The 27,654-nt window shown below is 38.6% G+C and overlaps 1 protein-coding gene across 1 annotated transcript in view; it reads left to right on the forward strand.

The window, feature by feature from the left end:
* tweek (transmembrane protein KIAA1109 homolog tweek) overlaps positions 1 to 27,654 on the forward strand; it is an 843,591-nt gene that overhangs the window by 68,387 nt on the left and 747,550 nt on the right. Inside the window, 4 exon segments of the mRNA XM_068226772.1 lie at positions 9,086 to 9,174; positions 17,096 to 17,194; positions 21,979 to 22,086; positions 26,737 to 26,874. Coding sequence (XP_068082873.1) covers positions 9,086 to 9,174; positions 17,096 to 17,194; positions 21,979 to 22,086; positions 26,737 to 26,874 — 434 coding nt within the window.

Below are 27,654 nucleotides of genomic sequence, written 5' to 3' on the forward strand. Positions count from 1 at the left end.
ACCAAGTTTTGCCTATGGTTGTAACATAAAATTAGAGTGCCAAGGCACTTTTTATTTATATTTAGAACTGTGTCACTGGGCAGGTGGGAAGATATTTAATAAGAACTGAGAATAAGCTAATTATTCCTAGAACCCATGCTCCACACTAGCACATGGTGACTGGTAGGATTGTGATGGTTTGGTATTCTGGTTAAAACTGTAACAACAAAGTATAAGAAAGGAACTTCATACATTTTCCTAATATTCCACAATATTATATTTGTTTGGAGAATTATAATAAACAATGTTAACAGTGTACCATTGTTGCATGGAAGAGAAGTATCATTTGATTCCTGTTTGCTCTTGTGGCATGGAATATACTGTGACCATCATACATTTTTGGACAGGCAGAGTTCCTTTATATTTAACATAAAGAGATTAATAACATACAACCTGTGACAAAGTTCGGTGAATGAAGTCAGAACAGTCGATCCGGCAACACTGGTGACACACAACACTGCACTTGCGTAGCAGCAGGTTTTGACCACCTGCTCCCAACATTCAGTTGAGCATCGTTTGTGTGCCGTGTAAGACCTGTTTGACACAGTGCGTGTTTAGTGCGTGGGTTCTGAACTGCGAACAGGAACATGAACGACCAAAAGATGAATGTACAGTTTTGTTTTAACCCATTAGCGCCTAGCGTTGCCATATGGCAACGATTTTCGCACCTTTTTCTTTTAATGCTGTAGGCAACAAGAAATAATATGGAAGATTGTGGTGTCATCCGACAGTTAGAGAAGAGTTTGTAGAATGTAGTAATCATGTTTATTTCATTTTAAAATATATTGTTGTGACACAAAGACTGGTGGACTCTTGGTTATTTTAAGATTCCTGCGAAATGGCTGCCGGCTTCACGTACGAAGGATATAAAATCTATAAGTGAAGTTCTTTCATTGGATTATGTTTACAGTAGCGTTGTGCACACTTCATTATATATGTTGTAAGCATTTGAAACAGTACGGGCGCACAATGCCGTAGTAGTGCTTGTTGAATCATTAGCGTTGCCATATGGCAACGCTAGGCGTTTATACTCAGTAAAATAGCCGCAGCTGTCAGATCATGATACTTTATACTGATTCATACATCTTCATTGCAGGAAGGGATTTTCCCTTTTAGAAGCACTAGATATGCTACTGACTGAAGATCTCGATGGTGATATTTTTGTGGAACCGCCCTATGTAAATGTACTTACAGATGAGGGCTCCTGGTGATGACGATGATGGTGGGCTTGTTGATAATCTCTCTTTCGAAAGTTGTGTCAGTGCTGAAATGAAGCTTGTAAATAATGAAAGAATCGGGATTATTTACGATGGTGAAGGTGTGTTACCAGAGGACGGAGTGCCTTTTCTGTCTACTGATGCAAGATCTGTTTCAATACCCGATGCTGCGAAAGAGCGGATAACTGATACAGGAAATAATAAATCAAATAAAAAACCAAGATAGACCGATGGGGCTGATTTCAATATTGGGTGACTGTTGACATTTCCGGAGCCTAGTTATAGTAAGTGAAAATCCATGACTGTTGTTGACATTTTTGAATTGTTTACAGATAATCAGCTGATCGAACATTTAGTTCGGGAGTCTAAAATGTATGGGGTGTTTTTAAATTGTACGGACCCACAAATAACTTCTGATGAAATTCGTTGCTTTGTCGCCATACTTTTCATTTCTGGATATAATAGGTTGCCCTCCAAGCGTTCTTATTGGGATACGCAGGATGATATGAAGACAGTGAAAGATTGTCATTCTCTATCTCTGTGGCTAACGCGCAAGTATTGAGGGTGGGCATTTATATGCCTCCAAAAGTATAGACTAATAGTTTGTAACTGCATCTGAAGTTCTTTGATTCTTCTTTTTCGTATTTTTTATTTTATTCTATTGTTCCAGTGAGTGTTTTATTTTGACAGGCAATGAAATGTACATATGTGTCTATATACTGTAAACAAATATTTTCTCCTTTGTTCAATAATTCTATTTTTTACGGTGATGTGAATAAAAAACTTATATTCCATATTCTTACAATAAATAATGCTAAGATATTTCAACATTGTTATTGCACGGAAACGAAAAAAAACACTTTTCAACCTAAATTCGACTCTCAAAACTCATTGTTTAAAAATAGGTAGTGCAAGCGCCTAGCGTTACCATATGGCAACGTCAAATATCTTATGACCTAGCGATTCCAAAATTCTGAAACTTGTTTTATTAGTTTATTTTGGTCTCAAACATGCGGCAAAACACAATAAGAAAATAAATCTCAGAAAAAAATTAATTCAGGCACTAATGGGTTAAGCTTGCCAGGACACCGAAAGAAACGCATGAGATGCTGGTACGTGTTTATGAAGATCAAGCACTGCCCTTGAAGTGTGTGCACGAGGGGTTCGCCCGTTTTCGAGGAGGCCGGGAAAGTGTATCTGAAAACGTCTGTAGTGGAAGAACGGCGACCGCAGTGACGAAAACATTAGGACATTAATCACGAATGATCGGCGATTAACTGTGCGCATGATAGCGGATGAACTGCAGATTAACTGTGAATCCGTGCGACAAATCATTGCCCAGAAGTTAGGGAAGAGGAAAACGTGTTCTCATCTTGTGCCACATCACTTGACTGACGATCAGAAGCAGGGACGTTTAGAGGCTTCACAGGATTTTGTCGAAACGGTGGATACGTCTCCAGATTTCTTGAACTGTATTGTCACCGAGGATGAAACCTGGTGTCTCAGGTAAGACACTGAAACAAAATGGAAAAGCATGGAATGGGGTCCTCCGGGATCCCCTCGTCGGAAAAAGGTCAGAGCCGAAAAGTCGCGCATCAAAACGATGCTCATCACCTTTTTCAATAGTCAAGGCATTATCCACAAGGAATTTCTACCTGAGGGAATGACGTCGAATGCTGCACGGTACATTGAAATTTTGACCCGTTTCATGAAACGTCTATGCAGGGTACGACCCCAGTATGCACAACAAGGTTCATGGTTTTTTGTCCATGACAACGCTCGCCCACACACAGCCAATATCGTCAAACAGTTCATGGCAAAAAAGGGGGTGGTGCAACTTGAACATCCCCCATACTTGCCAGATCTCAATCTTCCAGACTTTTCCCTATTCCCACAACTCAAACTCGCTTTGAAAGGAGAGAGATTTGACGATATTAACGAAGCGTGTCGAGGCTTTTGAACACCATCTCAAAGGAAGCCTTCTTGCAAAATTTCCAGGACATGTATCGCCGATCTCAGCAGTGCACAGTTATCGGAGAGGACTATTTCAAAGGACAGTAAGGTCACTGTTGTGCATTGTTCATCTATGTTGATAGTACAGGACTATTCACCGAACTTTGTCACAGGTTGTATATATTTTACTTTTGTTTTCTCCAGAATGAATAGTTACACATAGAGATACCAAAAATAAATATGTACTTCATTTCATGATACACAAAATATTTGAATGTAATTACAATAATACAGCAAGAAAAATTGAAACTTATGAATGTAATTACAATAATACAAAATTACCTGTTCATAAATATTTGGACAAAAATGCAAGTACAACAAAAAGATGAAAGATGGAGTCCATGTAGGAATATTAATACTTTGTGATTCTTCCCCTCCCGCGAAGTACTTCAGTCAGGCGTCTCGGTATGCTCTCCACGAGTTTTCCCAGGGTGGAATGGGACAACTTTTCCCACTCCTCTTGTAGTCATCTCTTCACATCAGCTTTGGAATTGATGGGAAGTGTCTAGATGTTGTTTTCCAGTATATCCCCTAAATTCTCTATGGTGTTAATGTCAGGACTTGGTGGGATAGGATTCACTGCTTAAGGACAGTTGTACAACAACAGCTGTACATTATAGGCCATCTGTTTTGGGTTGTTGTCCTGATAAAATTTGAAACAGTCCCCAACTCTCATATTTTCTGCACTTTTCTTCAGGTGCTTTTTTAAAAATCTGAAGATACTGCCAGTGGTCCATGTTTCCGTCCATAAAAATCAGCTCACCTACTCCTTGAACCGACATACAGCCCCAAGTGATAAATATCATTATGGATCCTTATTGAAGATACTATGTGTAGGATGCTAATGGTGTAGTCGCCTTGTCAATACTGTGATATCAACCAACGGCAGAAATCAATGTTATGCACATTGGTGCCAGACAGTGTGTGTATCCTTTCTCCCCAAACTGTTCCCATGTAAATATATATATATATATATATATATATATATATATATAAGCTTTGTAATTTCCTAAATTTTCTAATAGAGTAGTGTCAATGATTCATGTCAGACCACCACTGCTGGACACTGTTAAAATGCCTTGTGGTTTATGCATTGGTGCAGGCTACTGTTTACCTTAGATGCTCCCATGTAAATATGTAGTATATTTTTCAACTCCATATTATTAATGAACATTGCTTTTCTCGTTGATTATTAAGGAACATAGTTTTTCTCATTGAAATTTTAGTAACATTTTCCTAACATTTCTGATAGTGTAACGTCAATATTTCATACGGACCACTGCTGATGGACACTGTTAAACACCCTGTTGTTTTGCCTATTGGTGCCAGTCACTTATCTTTCCCTTAAACTGCCCCCAGGTAAATTATGTTAAGTTAACCTTTGTAAGACATACCCTAACATTTTGACACTGTTATCCTTCACAACTGGTAATTTACAGCCAACGGCTGATATGTTGGTATCCATATTATCAATGAACATTGTTTCTTGACTATCCCTACTGTAATATGTCAATATTATTTCTTAGTAATTACAATTTAATTACAAATCAGGTACCTGATTTATGCCTTGAGGTAGTACTGTGACTAATGATGCCTTCAGTGAAGGGCAAAACATGTCTCATATGGAAATAAAGATAAATTCCTAATTGTTCAAAATTTTAATGTATTGAATAGGTGATATTATAAACAACTTAGCATCCTATATACAACCCCAAACCATAACGTGTCCCTCTCCATGTTTTACTGTTGCCTTCATATTTTTTTCTTCAAACTCTTTATTGGGCTGTCTCCAAACTGTGATGCGCCCATCTGAGCCAGAAACATTGAATTTCAGTTCATCGCAGAATATTACAGTCTTCCACCAGTTCATGTCTTAGCTAAGATGCTCCTTAGCAAATCGTTATCGCTTGATCCTATTTATTTTGTTGATATAGGGCTTGCACTGATCTTCTTTCCAAACCGCTCTCAGCTGCAGCAACAACAATGGTTGTAGTAAGACATGGATTTCTTGTTACTTTTCTCCTAGTAAGGACCCTCGGGTTACCTGTCTGCAGCAAATTTTCAATTCAGTCTTGAAATTTGTATTGGCAGATAATATTGTTAACAGTACTTTTCTTCATGTTCAGTAAATGTGCGATTTGTTGACATGTTTTCCCTTTTTCACGATGGAATAAATTGCCTTTGATCAAATGTACTATTCTTTCCTCCGTGTCCGATTTTACTCATGAATCGTTGCGTCTCCGTTGTGCACGAGGAAGGCACTGACTCGGACCTACCTGCACAGCACATAACAAGTGCAAAGCGTGCCTCGAGTAGCTAAACATCTCCTGTCCAAAAAATATTGACCTGCAAATTTTGTATCTCACGTAAGTAAAAGGTATTACAGTACAACCCCGTTTATCCTAAATAAAGGGGGCGGAGCCACTTCAGTTGACACGCTTTTTTGGATGACACATGGTAAATATTTTCAGAAGCTAAATCTTATAAATAAAGTTGTTCGTGCCTGTTTGTCTGTTTGTTTGTTCCACCATCACGTCGAAACGGCTGGACAGATCTCAACCAAACTTCATATTTAGAGTATACTCACCCCGGGGAAGGTTTCGATATGCATATCATTTTAAAATCCTTGAAAAGACGGTGGTTTTATAGGAAAACCGTTTTTCTCTTATACTATTATAGGCAAATTATCGAATTTGTCGTATAAGAACGAGGCAAAGCTCAATTTAATCCTCTTGACGCAAAGAACAAAACTCGGTAAGCCCTATGGGCCCAAAAACCATGTTTTAAGGCCCTAAAACCAACCGTTACGGAGATATTGGCACCACACTACCCCTGCTCTAGGAATCGGATAAAGAAATGAACTGCCATAACCATGGCAACGTCAGCTCCAGGATTCTAGAGCAGTGAGATTATGTATGTACGTTTGGGCATAGCTGCCAACCAAAATTGGTACAAATAAGACTTAATATCTGGAAAAAATATACTGTTGTGTAAGGCACTCGTAGGACTCCTTTGGGCAGGGATGGAAAGGGGGTGAAGTACGAGTATACAAATCTTACTATATATAGAAATGGAAGTGTGTGTGTAAATGACACATCTCCTCCTAAACCACTGGAGCAATTTCAACCAAACTCGGTACACGTATTACTTACTATCGGGAGAAGAGTACTGTGGGGGGTAAGCCATCACCCTTAAGGGAGATGGTCGGGGGGGGGGGGGGGGGGGTAGTTACAATAATAATCGAGAATAGTGTCGAATTCATAGTTTTCGGGGTCGCTGAGTTGAAAAGTAATACTCTAGAATTTTTTAAAGTCTAGCCACCTTTTAGGTGGAGAGCAAAAGGGGGGGGGGGGGGGTTGAGATATAGAAATAATTAAAAACAGTTTCGAATCCATAGATTTCAGGGTCTCTGAGATGAATAGTATTGCTCCGGATTTTTTGCAAGTCCAAGTGGGGAGCAAAGGGGGTGAGATATAAAATTAATCAAAAAACTACATATAAAAATATTATCTTCTTATTACTATATATAAAAATTGATGTATGTGTATGCGTGGGGGTGTGGGTGTGTAAATGACAAATCTCCTCCTAAACCACTGGAGCAATTTCACCAAATTTCGTACACTTATCAATTAGTATCAGGAGACAAACCGCGTGAGGGTAAGACACCCCTAGCACCCTTATGGGCAGGGGGCGAGGGGGGTGGTATAAAAATAATCTAGAATATTATCGAATCCATAGTTTTCGTGGTAGCTGAAATAATTAGTGACACTCCAAATTTTTTAAAATTCATGTTCAGCCCCCTTTGGGGTGTGGGTGAGGGGGAGTGAAATATAAAAATAATCGAAAACAGTGTCGAATCTACAGTTTTCTGGGTCACTGAGATTAATGGTGACAATCCAGATTTTATATCTTTTAGTGGTGGAGGGCGGGAGGGGGGCAGTCTCATTGACAGTTGAAATCCTGTACATCGTATCTATAGTGCGACGGCTAAATAATATAGTTATCACGTATTAATTTTTGACAGGATCAAATACTTCCCAGTCGATTCGAGCTTCCATAAGGACGAAATTTTACTCGAAAATTAAATAATCTAAAACTTGAAATCAAACACACATAAATAATTGTAAAACTACATAATAGATCATAACATATCAATCTGCAAGTCAAAAAGGAATTCTATAAAAATTCACATCACACAGAACTAACTGGTAATGCAAATCTTAAAGGTAAATATTCAGAAACTATCCGGGCAACGCCGGGTACTACAGCTAGTGTCAAAATAAAAATGCATAAACTCTGTTAAGCACTGGTGCATACTATATATTAACATTAAAATATTTACATAAAAACACTTATTGTATAAAATGTGATTTTCTTCTGAATTTTCTTGGTACAGCGCGGTTGTGCAGCTATGTCGCGCCACCGTTTAATCAACCATACATCAGCTGGTGTAGATTCATTGCTTTGTTCAGCAAAGTGCAAAGTAATCTAAAATAATGAAACAGTTATTGTTACTACTGAACTGAATACTGTACACAGTAATTTTATTACAGTACTCTAATTAAAGCGTGTGGGACTGTATTTTAATAAAAATTTGAAATCCATCTTACCTCCAGTGCATTAAATCCATCTTCTGCTGTAACTCAATTCTCAGAACTGTTATTGTCAAGGTCGGAGTCGTCTGCATAATCTTCATGACGAATAATACAATAATAATAGTAATAATAATAATAATAATAATAATACAGTAATAATACTTCCTGTTTGTTCAAGAAAAAATGTATCATGGAACGAACTAGAGGATAAAAAATGTTTTGTTTTATGGTACATGTGCATTCTGGCATAACTCATAATGTAAAAATAGGGTTTGCCTAGTAGCTCTCCGCACATATAGCAATTACTAATATCGACGGCTAGGAACGGGATGTTGAAAACAAAATATTAAAATACAATTTTGCAAGAGCATTTCTGTTAAGCCGGGTTTCGGTTAAGCGGGGTTCTACTGTATTACTTTGTAAACTTGTCTACAAATCGCAATTGGATAATTACAGTAGATATGAAGTTCATTAAATTCAGAGTTGAGTAATTTTGAATTTATTACTTGTTCTTTAATAACAGGGCTATTACATGTATTCTGACTGTCACTGTACATTTCTGTTTATAAGAAAACAATAATATAATTATGTTCTTTCATTTAGATTGATGCTTTGATGCCTCATCTTAAAAGACATATCTTTTGGGACTTCATTATGTAAAACAGGAAACTGTAGGGATACTTTATTTTTCGTAAAGATGTGCTCTGCGTCCTCTGAAAAGAAATTTCTGACTGTGACTGTCCTGACGATGACAAAATGTATAAAATCTCAAAAGTGATCAAAATCTTCACAAAATTTAAAGATACCCACTCTTTCACATGGCAAAACGCCAGATGATATCATGTCTAGATATGTTCTCTGTTCTTGACCTCTTCTTGTTTTATACTCTAATTTTTCACAAAATGAGCATGCCCATTGTCCTCCCATAGAGTCGACACCTGTGTTAAGGCATGCGACTATGTTCTCTTTTCTACAGTGTTAATAGTGATGCGGACGGTATAATGCAGATTTTCTATTATCCATCATCAGAATATGTTCTGTTAAAGCAGTTGAGTGTGACTTGAGGTATGTTCTTGTCAAATGCATGTACAGTTCAGTCTATGATATGCAGATTTTAGCTCCCTTAACCTTACCATATCCTATCTGTTTGATTTAAAAAAAAAAAAAAAAAAAAATGGAATGAAGGGAAATTAAAATTGTAATGATTTGTCTCTTTAATAGGTCTTGTGCCTGAAGAACCTGAAATGCTTCAGTTGGCAAATGGAGACATAGTGGAGTCAGCCCCTCCAATTTGGGGAATGGATATTAAGGTACATTCCTTATTATTAAGAGGCAGGGTTCTTATTAATTCTTCAAACACCATATGAAGTTCATTACTTGTAATTTAAATTGAAACCATATGAATAATTTAATTTTGAAGTACTCACTGTGTGATCCATATTACAAAGCACAAACAAATACTTCATGAGGGTTGTCATGTTGTTTACAATAATAGAAATGTTCGTTAGTGTGTTAAAATTGCAAATATCTTTTCAAAATTTTGTGAGAACTCGGTTTGAGATCTGTGTTTAGATAAATTATATTACATCCTATCTCCTATGAGCTACTCAATATTAACAGTTCACTCCATATGATCTCTTGAGTTATGACCACCCTAGAAAATATACAATTTAAACACTATAAACATCCCTGTAGACTTACACATGACGACATTCATTATTCAAGGAAATTATAATCGTCATGTCACATAAAATTTCTTTACCAAGCAAGTTAGCTTTGCGATTTGGGTCATCTAGCTGTCAGCTTGCATTAGGGAGATAGTGCATTTTGAACCCCACTGTCAACTGTCGTGCAGATGGTTTTCAATTCTTTCCCATTTTTACCCCTGGCAAATGCTGGGGCATGTACCTTAATTAAAGCCACAGTTGCTTCCTTCCCTGTGCTACCCTTTCCTATCCCATCACCATAAGACTTGTCTGTGTCTATGTGACGTAAAACAAATGATCATAAAAGCCTTCAGAAAAAAATACAAAAATATTGACACAAATGTAAGAAAATTTTCTGTACAAGGAAAAGTGAATTTTGGAGGTGGGCATTGTGTCTAATTGCTTAATGAATGTAAAACTGTTGAACAACTGACTACCCGGTATAACATGACTAACTTGGAAATACAGAGGGGTCCAAAGAAATGTACTCGCTGTTTATAATTCAATAATTTAAAAACACAGCCTTATACTTACTAATCTCTTGTGGAAGCATAGTGTAACTATTTTGTCGTGGGTAGGTCGCATTGACAATTTGTACCATGCATCCACCAGTTTTGGGGCAGGCCCACCAGTACCGTGGAAGACAATCGAGTAGCGACAATGCCTGAGTTAAGGTTATCATTTTTGTGGAATGTGCAAAGTTGTATCAAAGGGGTTATGGAAGTACGAGAACATTCATGAGGTTCAACGGTAGTGGCAGAAATAGTTTGGAACATAGCCCGTATTCGTGAGAAGTTCGAAGCTGACAGAACTGTTAATGATGTGCACAAGGCAAGATCTGGCTGACCATGAACAGTTACAAGTCCAGCATCCAGTGCTGCAATGTTACAACAATTCACCTGATTGCCACAAAAATCAGTGGACCAGGGAGCGTGCGAAAGTGGGGTTAGCCAGTCAAGTGTAAGACAAATTTTTAAGGATGCAAAGTGGAATGTGTTAATTCCAAGACTGTTATATGTGATGAAGGAAGATGACCCGGATTGGAGAATGGAATACTGTGAATATTTTGAACGCATGGTTCGCAAGGATGAGGAATTTTCAGGGAAATTTGTGTGATCTGACAAGGCTCGATTCATAATGGTTACGGCAATGCATTTGATGATTTTACATCTTTTTTGTATGAAGACCAGAAGATAGCTAGAGTATATACATGTGTTTTATGAATTGACTGATTAAATAAGGGTAATTTTTTACGGCATTTTCTTACATTTTTTGTCGTTTTTTGGAGCAATTTAGGTCATTTTTGGCGTTTTTAATTCTTTTCTGGTCATTGTTACATTTCGTTATATTTGGATATTTAACTAACATTATTTATATTTACAATACTTGTCTATTTAGACAAATAACTTGGTCAAGAAGGAAAGTAGACTTGCAACATAACCTGCTGCCACTAGTTTTCAAGGAAAGAGTATTTTCAATTCGATTGGTACTGTGTATGCTACAATTGTGTCTACTGGTTTCCTGTAAATCCTCATATTCATGTAGAGAAGGCAGTGAATCTACCAGGGCTTAATGTGTGGTGTGGTCTGTCATCACGTGGTTTGATTTGTTTCGTCTTCTTCCTCTACCCCCTGTGAATGGGGGAGGCAGATGAATTCACCCACGGTATCCCCTGCCTGTTGTAATAGGCAACTAAAAGGGGCGATCAAGTGATGATCCAATTAGAACCATGAGACTACTTGTAATTAGTACCATCACGCAGGGAACACCATGGGTCGAATTTACTTGCGCGTAGTACCACTATGTTAGGTACACCATAGGTTTGTGATTAGTAGTGACAGTGTGTGAATCAGGAGGTGGGTCCTACAGTACCTGTGATTCGTACCCCTAAATGAGCGACACCATGGGATTAGCGACACCATGGTTCTGCCTTACCTATGCTCAGTTCCCACTATCTTCTTCGTCCTCATGCTTTGAATCCTGGTCAGTGGAGGGTTTTGGACTTTTAAGTTGTCATTTCATTTAGTCTGTTTTCGTACCATTAGGGGCCGATGACCTCAATGGTAGGCCCTTTTAAACAACAAACATCAATCACTATTCTTCCTCTTTGGTACCACAACTGATCAGGTGTATGTTGATATGCTTCAGATAAGGATTTTGTCTGCCATCTAAACCCTGTATGGCACTGAAATGTTTTACCTGCAGGAAGATGGAGCCCCACCTCACTACCATCCAGATGTCAGGTTGTACCGGGATGAGACACTACCCCGGACAGTGGGTAGGTCGGTCTCCTGATTTGACACCACTGGACTTCTACCTCTGGGGGAACAATCAAGGATGATTTGTATCGACAAAAACCAACTACAATCAACGAGCTATGTGAAAATTCCTAGCATCATGTGCTGTTATTATGTCAGATGCACTGATAGCCATAATTCCGGCTGCAGTTTGGTGCCATCAGTGTTGTTTAGAAGCTGATGGTGGTCATTTTGAACATATAACATAAATCTCTGTGCCACAAACTGTACCTGCAAATCAATTTTGTCAAAAGAAGGGAGGGAAAAAGGAAATGAACAGTGTTTTGGGTCATTCAGGTAAACTCATAATAGATCCCAGGGAATCACTGGATGGGTGAAGGGAATATTTTGAAAATCTTCTGAATGTAAAAGGAAATCTCCTGGTGATGTCGCGAACAACCAAGCTCATGGGGAGGAGGAAAATGTTTGTAAAATAACGCTTGAAGTGGAAAGGATGGTAATTAAACTTCATTGTCATAAAGCAGCAGGCATAGATGAAATTAGACCTGAAATGGTGAAGTATAGTGGGAAGGCAGGGATGAAATGGCTTCATAGAGTAGTAAGATTAGCATTGAATGTTGGTAAGGCACCTTCAGATTGGACAAAAGCAGTAATTGCACCTATCTATAAGCAAGGGAACAGGAAGGATGCAACAACTATCGAGGTATCTCATTGATTAGTATACCAGCCAAAGTATTCACTGGCCTCTTGGGAGGTTGCGATCAGTGGTTGAGAGGAAATTGGATGAAAACCAGTGTGGTTTCAGACCACAGAGAGGCTGTCAGGATCAGACTTTCAATATGCGCCAGGTAATTGAAAAATTCTATGAGAGGAATAGACAGTATGTTTGTTTCGTAGATCTGGAGAAAGCATATGACAGGGTACTGAAGGAAAAGATGTTCACCATGCCAAGAAACTATGGGATTAAGGGTAGATTATTCAGATCACAGGCATTTATGTTGAAAATTGAGCTGCAGTGAACATTGAATGTAGAATGAGTTCTTGGTTCATGGTACTAACAGGGGTTAGACATGGCTGTAATCTTTCATCTACCGGGCGAGTTGGTCATGCGGTTAGGGGCGAGCGGCTGTGAGCTTGCATCCGGGAGATAGTGGGCTTGAATCCCACTGTTGGCAGCCCTGAAGATGGTTTTCCGTGGTTTCCCATTTTCAGGCCAGGCTGTACCTTAATGAAGGCCACGGCCACTTCCTTCCAAATCCTAGGCCTTTCCTATCCCATCGTCGCCATAAGAACTATCTGTGTCGGTGCAACGTAAAGCCACTAGCAAAAAAAAAAAAAAAAGAAAAAAGAAAAAAAAACTTTCACCTTTGTTGTTCGTAGTTTACATGAATTACCGGTATCTGCTGAAAGGAAGAAAGTGGCAGGGAGGGTTTCATTTAGGTGGAAATGTAGTAAGCAGTCTGTCCTATGCTGACGACTTGATCTTAATGGCAGATTGTGCCGAAAGCCTGCAGGCTAATATCTTGGAACTTGAAAATAGGTGCAATGAATATGGTATGAAAATTAGTCTTTCAAAGACTAAATTGATGTCTGTAGGTAGGAAATTAAACAGAATTGAATGTCAGTTTGTTCATACAAAGCTGGAACAGGTAGATAATTTCAAGTATTTAGGATGTGTGTTCTCTCAGGATGGTAATATAGTAAGTGAGATTGAATCAAGGTGCAGTAAAGCTAATGCGGTGAGCTTGCAGTTGTGATCAACAGTATTCTGTAAGAAGGAAGTCAGCTCCCAGACGAAACTATCTTTACATCGGTCTGTTTTCAGACCAACTTTGCTTTATAAGAGCTACGAACCTTCTATGCTGGGGTAGCAGGGGGAGAGGTGATACTCCCACGTGGCGTGTCCCAAGTGGCGGATAGGGGGGTCCTAACTGGCTTGCCGGCGGACTTGAGGGAAATAAAATACCTCTCGTGGATCAAACACACAACCCCCTGTGGGTGGGGGACACAGACGAATACACCCACGATATCCCTTGCATGTCGTAAGGGGCGACCAAGGGATGATTGTTTTGCAACCATGAAACTACTTGTGATTAGTACCACCACGTGGAGAATATCAAGGGTTGCTTTTACTTGCGCGTAGTACCACTATATTGGGTACGAAATAGGTTTGTGATTAGTAGCACACAGGAGCACCGTGCGGTCGGCTTTTGCAGTACCTGTGATTAGTACCACCATATGAGCAGGACAATGGGATGATATCTACCATGGTTCTGCCTTGCCTATGATTAGTACCCACTATACGAGGAACACCACGGGATAGTGCAGGTCCCTGTGGTTAGTACTCTTATGTGATTAGGGTTGCGTTGCCTGTAAATGGTGCTGCAATGGGAGAAAACCCATAGGTCTGTATTATATGTCGAATTTCATAACCTGTGAGTAGTACCATAATTTGTGGAATACCGCGAGTCTCTGCTACTTTTGATTAGTACCGCAACGTGACAAATACCATGGTTCTACTTTCCTAGCGATAAGTACCGTTATGAGGGGCCGATAACTTGGATTTTGGACCCCCTTTAGACTGCAAGCATCATCAATTTAGTGTTATGCTATAGCAGCAGTCCCTTGGTCAGTAATCATTTTGTTTTACGTCAGTTTCTGTGAATGTAAGGCATTGCGGGTCACATTCACTGATAGTTTTAAATTCATCTCATCCATTCATTCTTCGTCCTCACATTTTGAATTCTTGTGGAGAATTTTGGACTTTTAATTTGACATTCCATTTCGTCTCCTTTCATACCATTAGGGGCCGATGACCTTGATGTTAGGCCCCTTTAAATAACAAGCAGGCAGCTTTACAGGATTCAAAGCTGGATGGACTCTCGATATCTTACTCATAAGTTACAAGTAACAGATATGAAAGTACTGAGAATGATTGCTGGTACAAACAGGTGGGAACAATGGCTGGAGGGTACTCAGAGTGAGGAGATAAAGGCTGAGTTAAAAATGAACTGGATGGATGAAGCTGTATGCATAAACTGGCTTGGGTGGTGGGGTCATGTTAGGCGAATGGAGGAGGATAGGTTACCTAGGAGAATAATGGACTCTGTTATGGAGGATAAGAGAAGTAGAGGGAGACCAATACGATGATGGTTAGACTCAGTTTCTAATGATTTAAAGATAAGAGGTATATAACTAAATGAGGCCTCAGCACTAGTTGCAAACAGAGGATTATGGTGACGTTTAGTAAATCCACAGGCTTGCAGACTGAATTCTGAAAGGCATAATAGTCTGTAATGATGTATGATATGGACTATCAAACATTGTGTACATTTTTTTGGACCCCTCTGTATACCTGTCATGACTGCATAATGTGTGCTTGTATACGGTTACTAAAAATGCATCTTTTTAAAAATCATGATTGTTCAGGATAAATGACTCTTGATAATAGCAAGCTAAAAGGCTTCAAGATGACTGGAAGAAGCTTGTTCATCTGCTGAGACCCGCCTTAACTCCACTCCATGAATTGTCCCGTACATATTTGATAATGACCTGAGGATCTTGCTTGGTTTTATTAATAGTGGCTGGTTGAAGCAGTTGTATGGCATACTGTAAGCTTAAGTGGCTGGAACTACGACATGTAGATGATGGTGTTATTGTTACCCACCCTCATGACATAAACTGACTGAATAAACCCAACCAGCTTACATTTTTTTCTGAATGGCAGTGATATCTTTTTCAAGATGAATCATATTGTGTAGCAGTGGTTTCAATAGAATGATACCAACTTCCAGCATAATTATTCATTAACGAATTCACCTACCAACAACATTTTAAACTTATGATGTTTTACTTATCCTGGCAAATGAGAAATGTATATGCTAGTAATAATAACGAAAGAAGAAAATAAATATGATCACAATAAAATTTATAATAAAATAATCTAATTTAGTATCATTAAAGTATAATTGTATTATACAATACATACAAAGATAGCATCCTCAAAAGTATTAAATTAGTTACAATATGCATGGTAGTTGTGTTAAAATAAATTAATCTGAGGTAAATACCTTTGCTAATTTAAAGAAGATAAGAACATGATACAAATTTCAGGAAGTTACCAAAATATTACCTTCAGTACAGAGGTGAATAGACGAAAAATTAAAAAAGAGGAGAAAGGAAACGGTTCATGAAAGTAAGAGGGGAAATTATGATGAAAGGGAAGGAGGAAAGAGTTTTAAAGTCACAGGTAGATTATTCAGTCATGTTTTCCTAATATATCTGAACAGGCATGTGCTCTTGCAAAAATTGTAAACCTACATCAGATCACCAGATACACTAGTTGTCTTATGACATATCAGGGTGAGACTTTAAGCCAGGAGATCTCTGGGATTATCTGGCTGCTGAAACTTGTTTCCCTCAAAGTGATAGTTCCTTAGCACCATCCAGGGTACACATGTAACTTCAGGAATGGTACTAATGGGAACAGGCATTGCCTCTTCAAAACGTGGCTCTGATGTTGAGAAAGCATATTTTTCATCATATAGTGACAGAATGTAAAAATTGGGCACAGCATGGAGACTATTATGATTTCCTGATAGTGGCAGCTATTAATGCAGCTTATATAAACAATTTAGATGTTTGTGTTTAGTTTTGTGTAGGTTCTTGTTTTGTTAGTAATGGTGGAAACTTCTATGATTCTGCGACTGATGTTATCTGTAGTGTAATTGTTTAATACATTTAATAATATCCACTTGTTCGATACCTTTATTGAAGGTCATGATTGCTGTAACTTTTAAGTACTGTCGTCATTTTGTAAGGAATGTCTCATTAATGGCTGTTGCAGGGAGGGCAAGAGCAAGGTCTACAATATATTAGGAACTGTAAATAGTCATAATTCAGAGGTCCGGGAGATAGTGGGTTCGAATCCCTCTGTCGGCAGCCCTGAATATGGTTTTCCGTGGTTTTCCATTTTCACCAGGCAAATGCTGGAGCTCTACCTTAATTAAGGCCACGGCCGCTTCCTTCCATCTTCTAGGCTTTTCCTATCCCATCGTCGCCATAAGACCTATCTGTGTCGGTGCGACGTAAAGCCACTAGTAAAAAATTTTAAAAAAAAGTAACATTCAGAGGTCACTGAATATCTATTGAAACCAAGTTGAGAATAGTGAAATAATGTATATTTGTAGACATTGGTGATGGAGTAACACTTGTGATATCTGGATATGATTAGCTATAAAAATATTTATATTTTTTTTGGCCTACAGTGTGGAAAAGGCACAGACTTTAGCTATGGCCCATGGGCAGACCGGCAGCGAGAACATCTCTTCAAATTGTTTTTTCCAAACAATTATCAGCCTCTTCAGGTAAGAATCAGTGGTCTTAAGAAGTTTAATATTCTGTGTTTCTTGCATTTCTGAGGTATATCAAGAGATCTATACAATTTGAAAGAACTTAGGAAGGCTTTGTTTTAAGACTGTTCTTCCATATTGCTTTAATGTGGAGGAAGGCTCCAGGATCATATAATGTTAGTCTTCGCTAGAAAGCTCGCAGAGAGAGTTTCTTAACATGGTCCCATTATTTTGAATGAATACAGTGTGTTATTTGTTGTACTTATTACTGTCATCATCATCATTGTGATCATCGTCGACCAACTCCAGTTTCCCAGATGTGGTATATGAGCCCCTTCCATTTTGTTCGGTCTATGAACCATTCTTCGTTCACAATCCGCTCCCAATCCTGACCTCTCTCCTCTACATCCTTCTTCACTAAGTCTGTCCATTTTTCTCTAGGTCTGCCTACTGGTCTCTTTCCCCTTATTTCTCTTTCATACTCGTTTCGTGGAGACGTGTTGGCACTCATTGTTTTCACATGACCAAGTTCAAAAATGTGAATGTTTCTGACTAATTATAATAATCATTTGTAAGAATTTAGACACATAGTCATTGTACAGAAAATAATTAGTTAGGAGCAGTAGATACTAGACATTGGTCTGAGAAACTGACGGTAGAACACTGGCCTTCTCATGTTGGCGAGTGTGATCTTGGCTCAGTCTGGTAATATATCAAGATGTTTAAATATGACATCTTCTATAGCTTTATACATCATAATGCATCCTTTTCTCGTTCTGTGTTTGTCCCTTGTTCCTCACTTTTCATGGCATGTATAGCTTTTCCTTTTCTTGTGGTTATTAAGCTTACACCAAATCCTATACTTTCTACATCAAGAATGAAGTTCACTCAAGAATGGCTCCCTCAGTGAGGTTAGACACCTATCCTCTGATATAAGCTGTCAAACAGAATCAAGTTCTCTGCAGACTGAGAAGAAATAGTTCTGTAATACAGTCGAAACTGGTTAAGACGCCCCTCTTTAGTGAGTTTCCCTGGTTATTATGCCATTATTCCAAAGTCCCCGGACATGTTCTATTAAATACATGCTAAAGAAACCTGGTTGGCACATTTACGTCACTGTTTAGTACGTTCGTAACTCCCACCATAAGAAATTCAAATTACCGCTCCCGGCCACGTTGCGCGCACGACAACTGGCCTGAGTAAAGATTTCGTAGAGAACTTAATTTAAACCAAATTAAAAACGGTTAATTCCACCTTTTCAATACAAGTTAAATAGTGTTTATTAAATAAACATTAAATGGGACTAGTTTCGACGTATTTAAAGGTCATCTTGAGCCATATCGTGTGTAGAACAAAGTATTTGAAACACAGTGGTTTTAAAGGTGGTCTTAAAACATAGAAGTTTGACACTATGAAAAATTATTTTTAGAATTTCATGAAAACACTTTTGTTGTAAGAAATCAGTTCACTTAGCTGTCGGAATATATGAGAAGTAGTCTTTTATATTCCTCATAGTATTCAAGAGCGTAGATACAAATCAAAATTCACAGTCTTAGTGAGATGTGGAATTGGGCATATATTCATTATGTTGTTGTAGCACAGGAGAAGTCATCATTTGATATTCTTCATATCACTGCGAAGTGTAGATACACTTAAAATCATTTATAATCTTGATGAGATGTAGAATTGACCATATATGTTAAATATTGCCTTACCGGGCGAGTTGGCCGTGCGTGTAGAGGCGCGCGGCTGTGAGCTTGCATCCGGGAGATAGTAGGTTCGAATCCCACTATCGGCAGCCCTGAAGATGGTTTTCCGTGGTTTCCCATTTTCACACCAGGCAAATGCTGGGGCTGTACCTTAATTAAGGCCACGGCCGCTTCCCTCCAACTCCTAGGCCTTTCCTATCCCATCGTCGCCATAAGACCTATCTGTGTCGGTGCGACGTAAAGCCGTAGCAAAAAAAAAAAAAAAAAAAATATTGCCTTAGTTAAAATGTGAGTTGAAACAAAATATAATATTGAAGCAGAAAGGAAATTTTATATAGTAGTGTAAAGATTATAAATGATTTTAAGTGTTTCTACACTTTGCAGTGATACGAAGAATATCAAATGACCTCTTCTCCTGTGCTACAACAACATTATGAATGTATGCCCAGTTCCGCATCTCATCAAGACTGTAAATTTCGATTTGTATTTACGCTCTTGAATACTACGAAGAATACAAAAGACTTCTTCTTCTCATATATTCCTACAGCTAAGTGAACTGATTTCTTACAACAAAAGTGTTTTCATGAAATTCTAAAAACAATTTTTCATAGTTTCTATGTTTTAAGGCCATCTTTAAAACCACAAACCACTGTATTTCAAATACTTTGTTCTGCACATGATATGGTTGAATATGGTCTTTAAATAGGTCGAAATTAGTACCATTTAATGTTTATTTAATAAACACTATTTAATTTGTATTGAAAAGATGGAATTAACTCACTTATTATTTTTAATTTGGTTTAATCAAAGTTTAATACAGACCCATAGAATGAAATTCATTTCTCTTGAGAACTTAATTTCAAGGCGGAAGCGTGTCGGCCTACAGCTGCAGGGAGCATCAGTCCCAAGCCAGTCTTATTCTCTCTGCGTCTGACGTGTTGGTGCTTAATTTTACGTTTGGGAGGCCTCTTTCAGGCATCGTGGGTTCGACCCGCTTCGACGATTAGCTGCCAGTCCGCCTAGGCCTAAACTAAGAACTAATTGTTCAAATAGATTCTTTCAGATGATGATGAGGCAGAGCATAACAGCACGCGGGAGAAATGTTCGAGTGGGTAGTCCGTGGTGAGTCGTGGTCCCATGCCCCCAGTTACTTGTTATTGGACATTAGTTTTTGTGCATGTCATCATATAGAATGAATCTGCCATGCTCGCGACATCAGTATAGAACCCGATAGTGTACCTATAAGAAAGTAGAAATGGATTTACACGGTGAACAAAAGATTTAACATATAGTATTTATTTCTCATTTTCAATTTAAATGTTATTCCTGTGCTTTTTTCTCTTCCTGTGTGATGTACAGTGTATGTTATGGAACCTGAAATACATTGAGAACTTATATAACTTTAATGTTGGAAATATCAGTGGTCTAATGTTTGGTAAAGTGTGATATCATTTAGACCCGTTATTGAGAGAGTATCCTCAAAATTGTACCCATCTTCTTCTCTAACAAAATGTGAAGGACACAGCATGCGTGAACTATTTTTGTATTTTCTTAAGTGTAAACGAAGACTATGATGGTCCATATTCATTACTCACACTGAAAAGTATGTTGAAAATGATGTGCTGGAAAGTGCAGGAGTTTTGCTCCACTTGACCCGTGGTATGTGTAAGAGTCAGCGGAAGTGGGTGTGTTTTACTCCCACACCGTCTGAAAGAGGCCTAAGTATGTAAATTAAGCCTACTGTACTTCTGTGTGTAACAAAGTACGTAAATTAGGCCTACTGTACTTCAGTATACAGCTGACATGTTGGTGCTTACTTTTACGTTCATAAATGAATTGTGTAACAACGTACGTAAATTAGGCCTACTGTACTTACGCATAGTGGTTTGCAGGGCTTTTTGTTATGGAGAAGAAGATAGCTAGACAGTTCACAGACGATGAAAATTAAAGTTTATTGAGAAAGTGGATGCTAAACAACAAATGAAACGTGTGCAAATTGCCCAGATGTTGGACTTTCCTGTGACAACTTTAAACATAATTGTAAGCGATGTGTATAGTTCGTGTTTCTAAGAATGTTTTTTCGTGAAAAATGAAATGGTGTATGGCTTTTAGTGCCGGGATTGTCAGAGGACAAGTTCGGCTCGCCAGATGCAGGTCTTTTGTTTTGACGTTGTAGGCGACCTGCGCGTCGTGATGAGGATGAAATGACGATGAAGACGACTCATACACCCGGTCCCTGTGCCAGCGAAATTAACCAATTAAGGTTGAAATTCCAGACTCTGCTGAGAATTGAACCCGGGACCCCTGTGACCAAAGGCCAGCACGCTAACCATTTAGCCATGAAGCCGGACATTTTTCCTTGGAAGTTTTACTATGTTGGTATTCTTAAAATGTATCATTTTCTTATTTATTTCATTAATTATAATTGTGAACACTAGTTTCTTTGTTTTTACCATGATAATTTTTACATTCAAACCTATCCTTAAATTTAACAACAAAATTGTTCATTTTTTTTAGCACGTTTCCTCTTTGACTTTTTTTTTCGGTCCTCACAAAAACGTCCTAAGCAATGTTGGATGTAGTTGGGATTAGTGAGAAATGGGCGCATGAAGATGTTGAGTTCATCGTTATCCTTGTATTTTTTGTTTTCTCTCCTTTTGCTCACTCTCCTCTGGCCACACTAGGCTATCATTGGGCCTGTTCCTATACACATCTTTCTTAGTTTCCAGTCTTTGATGTATGCAGAAACTACAAAATAGGTATATCAAATATACTGTAACTTCTCAGCCTCAAACACTAGTTATCCTCAGTATTTGCCACATCCTAAAAATGACTTCAGAAAAATTGTTTACCCTTCATTGATTCCAATAACATGACAATGATTTAAAAAATCTTATAACTTCAAGAAAATTCTTCTAAATACTTTTATTGTTTGTTAGGAGTGTACATCTTCCAATGATCAAAAGTTACTGTTGCTAGTACTAAAGGAAATGGAAAAAGGGAGTTATCTTTCAAATCAGGATATATTTGATTCTTGTGTATGGAAATAGTATATGATATATGTGATTCTGACTGGATTCTATGTCACAGGTTACTAAACCACCTCAGCCTGGGGAAAAGCGCCAAGCTCAGTCATTTGATATTCGACTTAGTACCCTGAATGAGGCCACCATTGATGTTCTCTTCTCCAAGAACAAGGTACTGTGTTATTTAATGCTTATTAATTATTACTGTGTACCTTTTATATTTTTTCTATCCCCCATTGTTTTCTCTTGTCAGTTTAGTACCTTTTACAAGGAGGATTTCTGCTGATAACATTGTGTCAGTTGGTTGAGAGAACATTCATGTTTTACTGACTTATCAGTACTGTTCTGACAAGGTTCAGTTTCATTAGTCTACAATCGCTAATCTGGTGTAGAGATGTCAGAAACTGAAGGCTCTCTGCCCCTTAGAGAATGAGGGTTCTTAGGTGCACCACAGAAAGGAATACCGTATTTCACGGCATAATCGTCGCACTTTTTATACCAAAATTTTCGAAAAAAATTGTAGGGTGCGACCATTATACGATGAATATTTAATACCAGTATTTGTATTACTAAAAAAATGTATTTATAACTAAATTGTATTTGATACAAATTTAAGATGCACGTAATACTCGCGTTTATACATCAAAATAATTAAAATAGTCTAAAACAAAATTCATAATTTTTCGCAACAATTCGGTGAACGTTTTTCCAACCTGAAAATAAAAATGAACATATTAAGTTAATTTGTCATTAATTTGAGTATTAAAGTTAAAATATTACACTTGCAAAAAATTATCGCTTTGTTGTGAAATGCGGACTTACCGGTACGCAATTTATTCCAAATCTTCGGTGTCGCTATCGCAGGTTTTGCTATCTGATGCGCCGTCCTCGCCTCTGTTAATACCAGTATCAGATTCTTCGTCTCCCTGCCACACTGCGTCATCTTCGGAACCGTCTAGTGCATTCGAAATCCCAGTCCTTTTGAAGCTCTTGGAGACTAGTTCAGGTGGTATAAGATCCCAACTCTTCTTCACCCACGAGCATAACAAGTCCAAGGGTGGACGCCTGATATTTCCGGCGGGCGTCAATTGCTGATCGCCGCTCATCATCCACTCGTTGTAAAATCGACGTAAGTGGTCTTTGAAGGGTTTATTAACACATACGTCTAGTGGCTGCAAAGCAGATGTTAGGCCACCAGGAATGACTATCTGTCGTGTCTTATTTGTAGTGAGAATTTGCTTCACTTCGTTCACGAGGTGACCTCGGAAACTATCTAAAACAAGCAGAGCTGGTTGTTTTAGTAGTGCACCAGGTCTTCTATTCCACACAGTTTTAACCCAGTCCAGCATGAGTTCTACGTCCATCCAACCCTTTGGTTGCACTCGTACATGAATTCCACGGGGAAACTGTATATTCTTAGGCATCGTTTTCCTCTTGAAAATGATGTAAGGCGGCAACTTTGTCCCGTCAGCTGTAATGGCTAGCATTGCCGTGCATCGCAACTTCTCACTACCGCTGGTTTTCATTAATACACTCCGTGATCCTTTTAGCGCTATAGTGCTGTTGCGAGGCATATCAAAAAAGATTGGAGTCTGATCGGCATTACCGATTTGAGAAAGCAAGTACGAAGTTTCCTTGCGCAAACGTATGACAAATCGGTGAAAATTTACAATCTTGTCCGTGTAATCAGCAGGCAACTTTTGGCTTAGTGTTGTTCTCCTTCACACTGACAGATTGTGTCGTCGCATGAACCCCTTAATCCACCCACGAGTCGCCTTAAACTGAGTTACCGGTATATTGTGTTTGCGCGCTACCTCCTGTCCCTTAATTTGTAACATTTCATATGATACACTGCAGCCATTGTTACGTATTTCACTGACGTACCTAAACACTTCTTCGTCAATTATAGGAAACTTCCCTGTTTTAGGACCTCTAAACGCGCGTCTAGAAGGGTTTGTGCTTTTTAGCTTGTTTTTTACTTTCCGCCAGTCACGCACCAACTTTTCACCCACAGCAAATTTTCTTTCTGCAGCTCTGTTCCCGTGCTGTTCAGCGAAGGCAATTACGCTTAGCTTGAAGCCCGCAGAATAGTTTCTATATTTACCCATAATCACTTATAAATGCTTCACACGTTAATGTTTTGCGATATAAATGACTTTCCGTAATTGTTCACTATTAAAACAAATTATTTCTGCAAACACCCAAAACACAAATTAAAAACTTAAATTCTCACGCACACATGTCTACAGTAATCACGTAAATCTGAAACAAATAAATGCATCTGTGATCTGTCCATTCCAGAGCAGCCAATACTGTTAGGCAGCAAGGAAGCATGCAACAATTTATCAGTTTAGCTCGTTGGTTGCGACACACTACTGTGCTTGCTCAAAGCTTGCAAACTGGAGCTCTAGCTAGCGCGGTGTAGATCTACTGTATAGTTGACTGTATTCCGAGACGTCAGTAACAAACATTCATTTTTTTCAATTTCTTTTAAACATACGGAAATTAGGTTAATATTTCTTCCCAGTTATTGATGATTTTACATTACATTACTGACGAGTTTATAAAATAAAACTAATAGCATTGGATAATAATTATCTTGACTGCTTGGATAAAAGTTTTCATCCCATGCCCGGACACTTATGACGTAGTAGTAAGATAAGAGTCTAGCGATGACAACTGAGACATCGTAAATAATTCGGCTGAATAATTCCGTGGAAATCTGCGTTATCGTCTTGGATTTCACTTCGTGCGCAATAACACAGGAGCCGGCCCCATGGTGTAGGGGTAGTGTGCTTGCCTCTTACACGGAGGCCTCGGGTTCAATTCACGGCCGGATCAGGGAATTTTACCTGTATCTGAGGGCTGGTTCGAGGTCCATTCAACCTACCTAGCCGGTATTTCCTGGCGACGATGCCGATAAGCGATAACTTACAGCCTTATGTATTTCAAATGGAAACTCATATGTAGGTGGTGAATAAATAGTACACTGTCTCGCGACCACGTTGTCAAACTGCCGATAGCCTACCGGTAAGCATAATATGTAGGTAGTGAATAAATAGTACACTGTCTCGCGACCACGTTGTCAAACTGCCGATAGTCTACCGGTAAACCATGCGTCGTACATATACCGGTATTATTTATTTATACGTTGTGCAACATGTCGCAAACGTGACTGTGTTGCCAAATTGCCCATAAACCATACACGTATTTAAATTGCGCATTCATGTGCAACTTACGTTGCAGTTCCATTTACCTTTTAACCAGATTAGTGAACAAAATTTGGACGTGCGACGATTATGTAATTAAAAGTTTAAAGTCCGATTTTTGTATTGAAAATAAAGGATGCGACGATTACGCGGTGGCGACGATTATGCCATGAAATACGGTAGTTCAGAGATGAAACGTGTAGGGCCGATTGCAGAAACAATGACTATATTTAATCCTTAGGCAACGTCTACCTAAACAACATCCAAGTCAAGTGCGATTTTCATTATATAAACAATGTTCAGCTGGTGTTTAGCTAGACATCATTTAAATTTTCGATATTAGTTTGAAATTGGAAATAGAGGTATGTTCCATGTAACTTTTTGCTTGTCGCAACCAATGAAATTCGTCGGTGGGTGCGCCAAATGTTAGCCAGCTGTTTCTACACATTACACAAGTATGGCTAAGCATGAGCTGACTTGCCCATTGATAAGAATATCTCTTTTGGTGGAAATAAAATCTTATAATATTATCGACACTAGCAGACGCCACAGTGCAGAGTCTAGCTTTGATTATAGTGTTCTTACAGTGAGTGGTAGTCTAAGTAGCTTCTGTGAAGGGAAGATGATACTATCTTGCTGTGAAACTGAATGAGTTGTATGGGCCATATAGATGCAGCTTGCATTCTAGAGATCGTACGTTCGAAGCACACCATCGGCAGCCGTGAAGATGGTTTTCTGTAGTTTCCCCATTTTTACATCAGGCAAATACTGGGGCTGTTGTTAAGGCTACAGCTCTTCCTTCCCAGTACTTACCTTTTCCTATTTCATAGTTGCTGAAAACTTACCTGAATTAGCATGACAATTATCTGAAAAAGACCCACATACACACAACCTACTTTTTAGTGTCACTATTATGTGTGCTTAATTGTCAGTAAGTGTAATAACTGCATCCCTCCTGGTTGATGAATGTGACAGCCCTCTGATGATCGGGACAGGTTACTCTGATATGGATGTAGTTGAAGTGAGCTATAATTCCAGAGAAATTTTCCCATATATAATCAAATATATCAATTGTCAAGAATTGTAGCCAAGTGACAGTTACTGGTCTGTCCCTTGTGTCATATGTTTCATGGTAAATAAGTTCCGATTGTGGTTCACTCCTAAAATTTGAGGTTAAACAATGTTCTCGGCAGTATTTAAACATGGCTGCTTGAACGTCAGTTTTAGACAGTGTCTAAGTGATGAATAACGTCTTTGCAATGCAGCAGCCATACTTTGACATTGTTTAACTGTAAACATCTTTTAAGTACCGTTTGTGCAATCAGCCCGTAGAAAGTCTATTTCATACAAGAAGTTAAACATCCATGTCACTAAGAGTATAACTCTGCTGCAAATGTTAGCTCACAGATCGGTCTTGCATGGAACAATTTAAATATTCCATATCAAATTTCACAAAATATGACCTTGTAATGTATATGTATCAAGTATGTACAAGGAGTTATCTGTTAAATTGGGGTGAAGTATATGTATATTAATACAATTCTCTTGTCTGTGATATTTCATTGTTTATTTCTTTTAAAAACTGCAAGAATAAAATGGACATTTCCTTACAGGAGACAAATGCAGTCCATGTCAATGTGGGACCTGGCTCATACCTGGAAGTGACCCTACCATGGGTAGTGCTACCTGATGGATATACTACTAAAGTGACAGGGCAGCTGCTACATTTGGAAGCTACAACCAGTTTGCAGGTATTTCATTCTTAACATTGTTATAGTATTGTTTTGTGAGGAATATGTTTCATTGTAAAAATCTTTGACTTGGTGTTAAGTACAGTCAAAACTGGTTAAGACGTTCCTCTCTAGCATGTTTCATTATTCCGAAGTCCCAGCACGTGTCCTTATGAAATACACGCTAAAGAAACCTGCATAGCACACTTACAGTACATCACTCTTTAGTACGTTCGTAACTCCCACCATAAGAAATTTAATCTAGCGTTCCCGGGCACGTTGCACACAGGACAGGCCAGTAACAACTGATCTGGGTAAGGATTTGGTAGAGAACTTAATTTCATGGCCCTGGAGCGTGGTTGCGTGTCGGCCTACAGCTGTTGGGAGTATCAGTCCCAAGCCAGTCTTATTCTCTTTGCGTCTGACGTGTTGGTGCTTAATTTTTCGTTCGTGAGGCCTCTTTCATACGGCGCGGGTTCGACCCACTTTCGCGCTTATCCACCTGGACCTAAACTAAGAACCGATTGTTCAAATAGAATCTTTCAGGTGATGCGGAGGCAGAAAGTAACCGCGCATGGGAGAAATGTTTGAGCGGGCAGTCCGTAGTGAGTCGTGGTCCCACGCGTGGTTACTTGTTATTAGACATGAGTTTTTATGCATATCATACACAGCGGATCGACCGTGCTCACGATGTCAGTACTGTACTGTGACCTGTATCAAAACCCTATAATATACCTATAAGGAAGTAGAAATGGATTTAGACTATAAAAAAATGTAGGGCCACTCTCACTCAACTGACAT

The sequence above is a fragment of the Anabrus simplex genome, chromosome 1 (assembly GCF_040414725.1).
Source record: "Anabrus simplex isolate iqAnaSimp1 chromosome 1, ASM4041472v1, whole genome shotgun sequence".
NCBI lineage: Eukaryota > Metazoa > Arthropoda > Insecta > Orthoptera > Tettigoniidae > Anabrus > Anabrus simplex.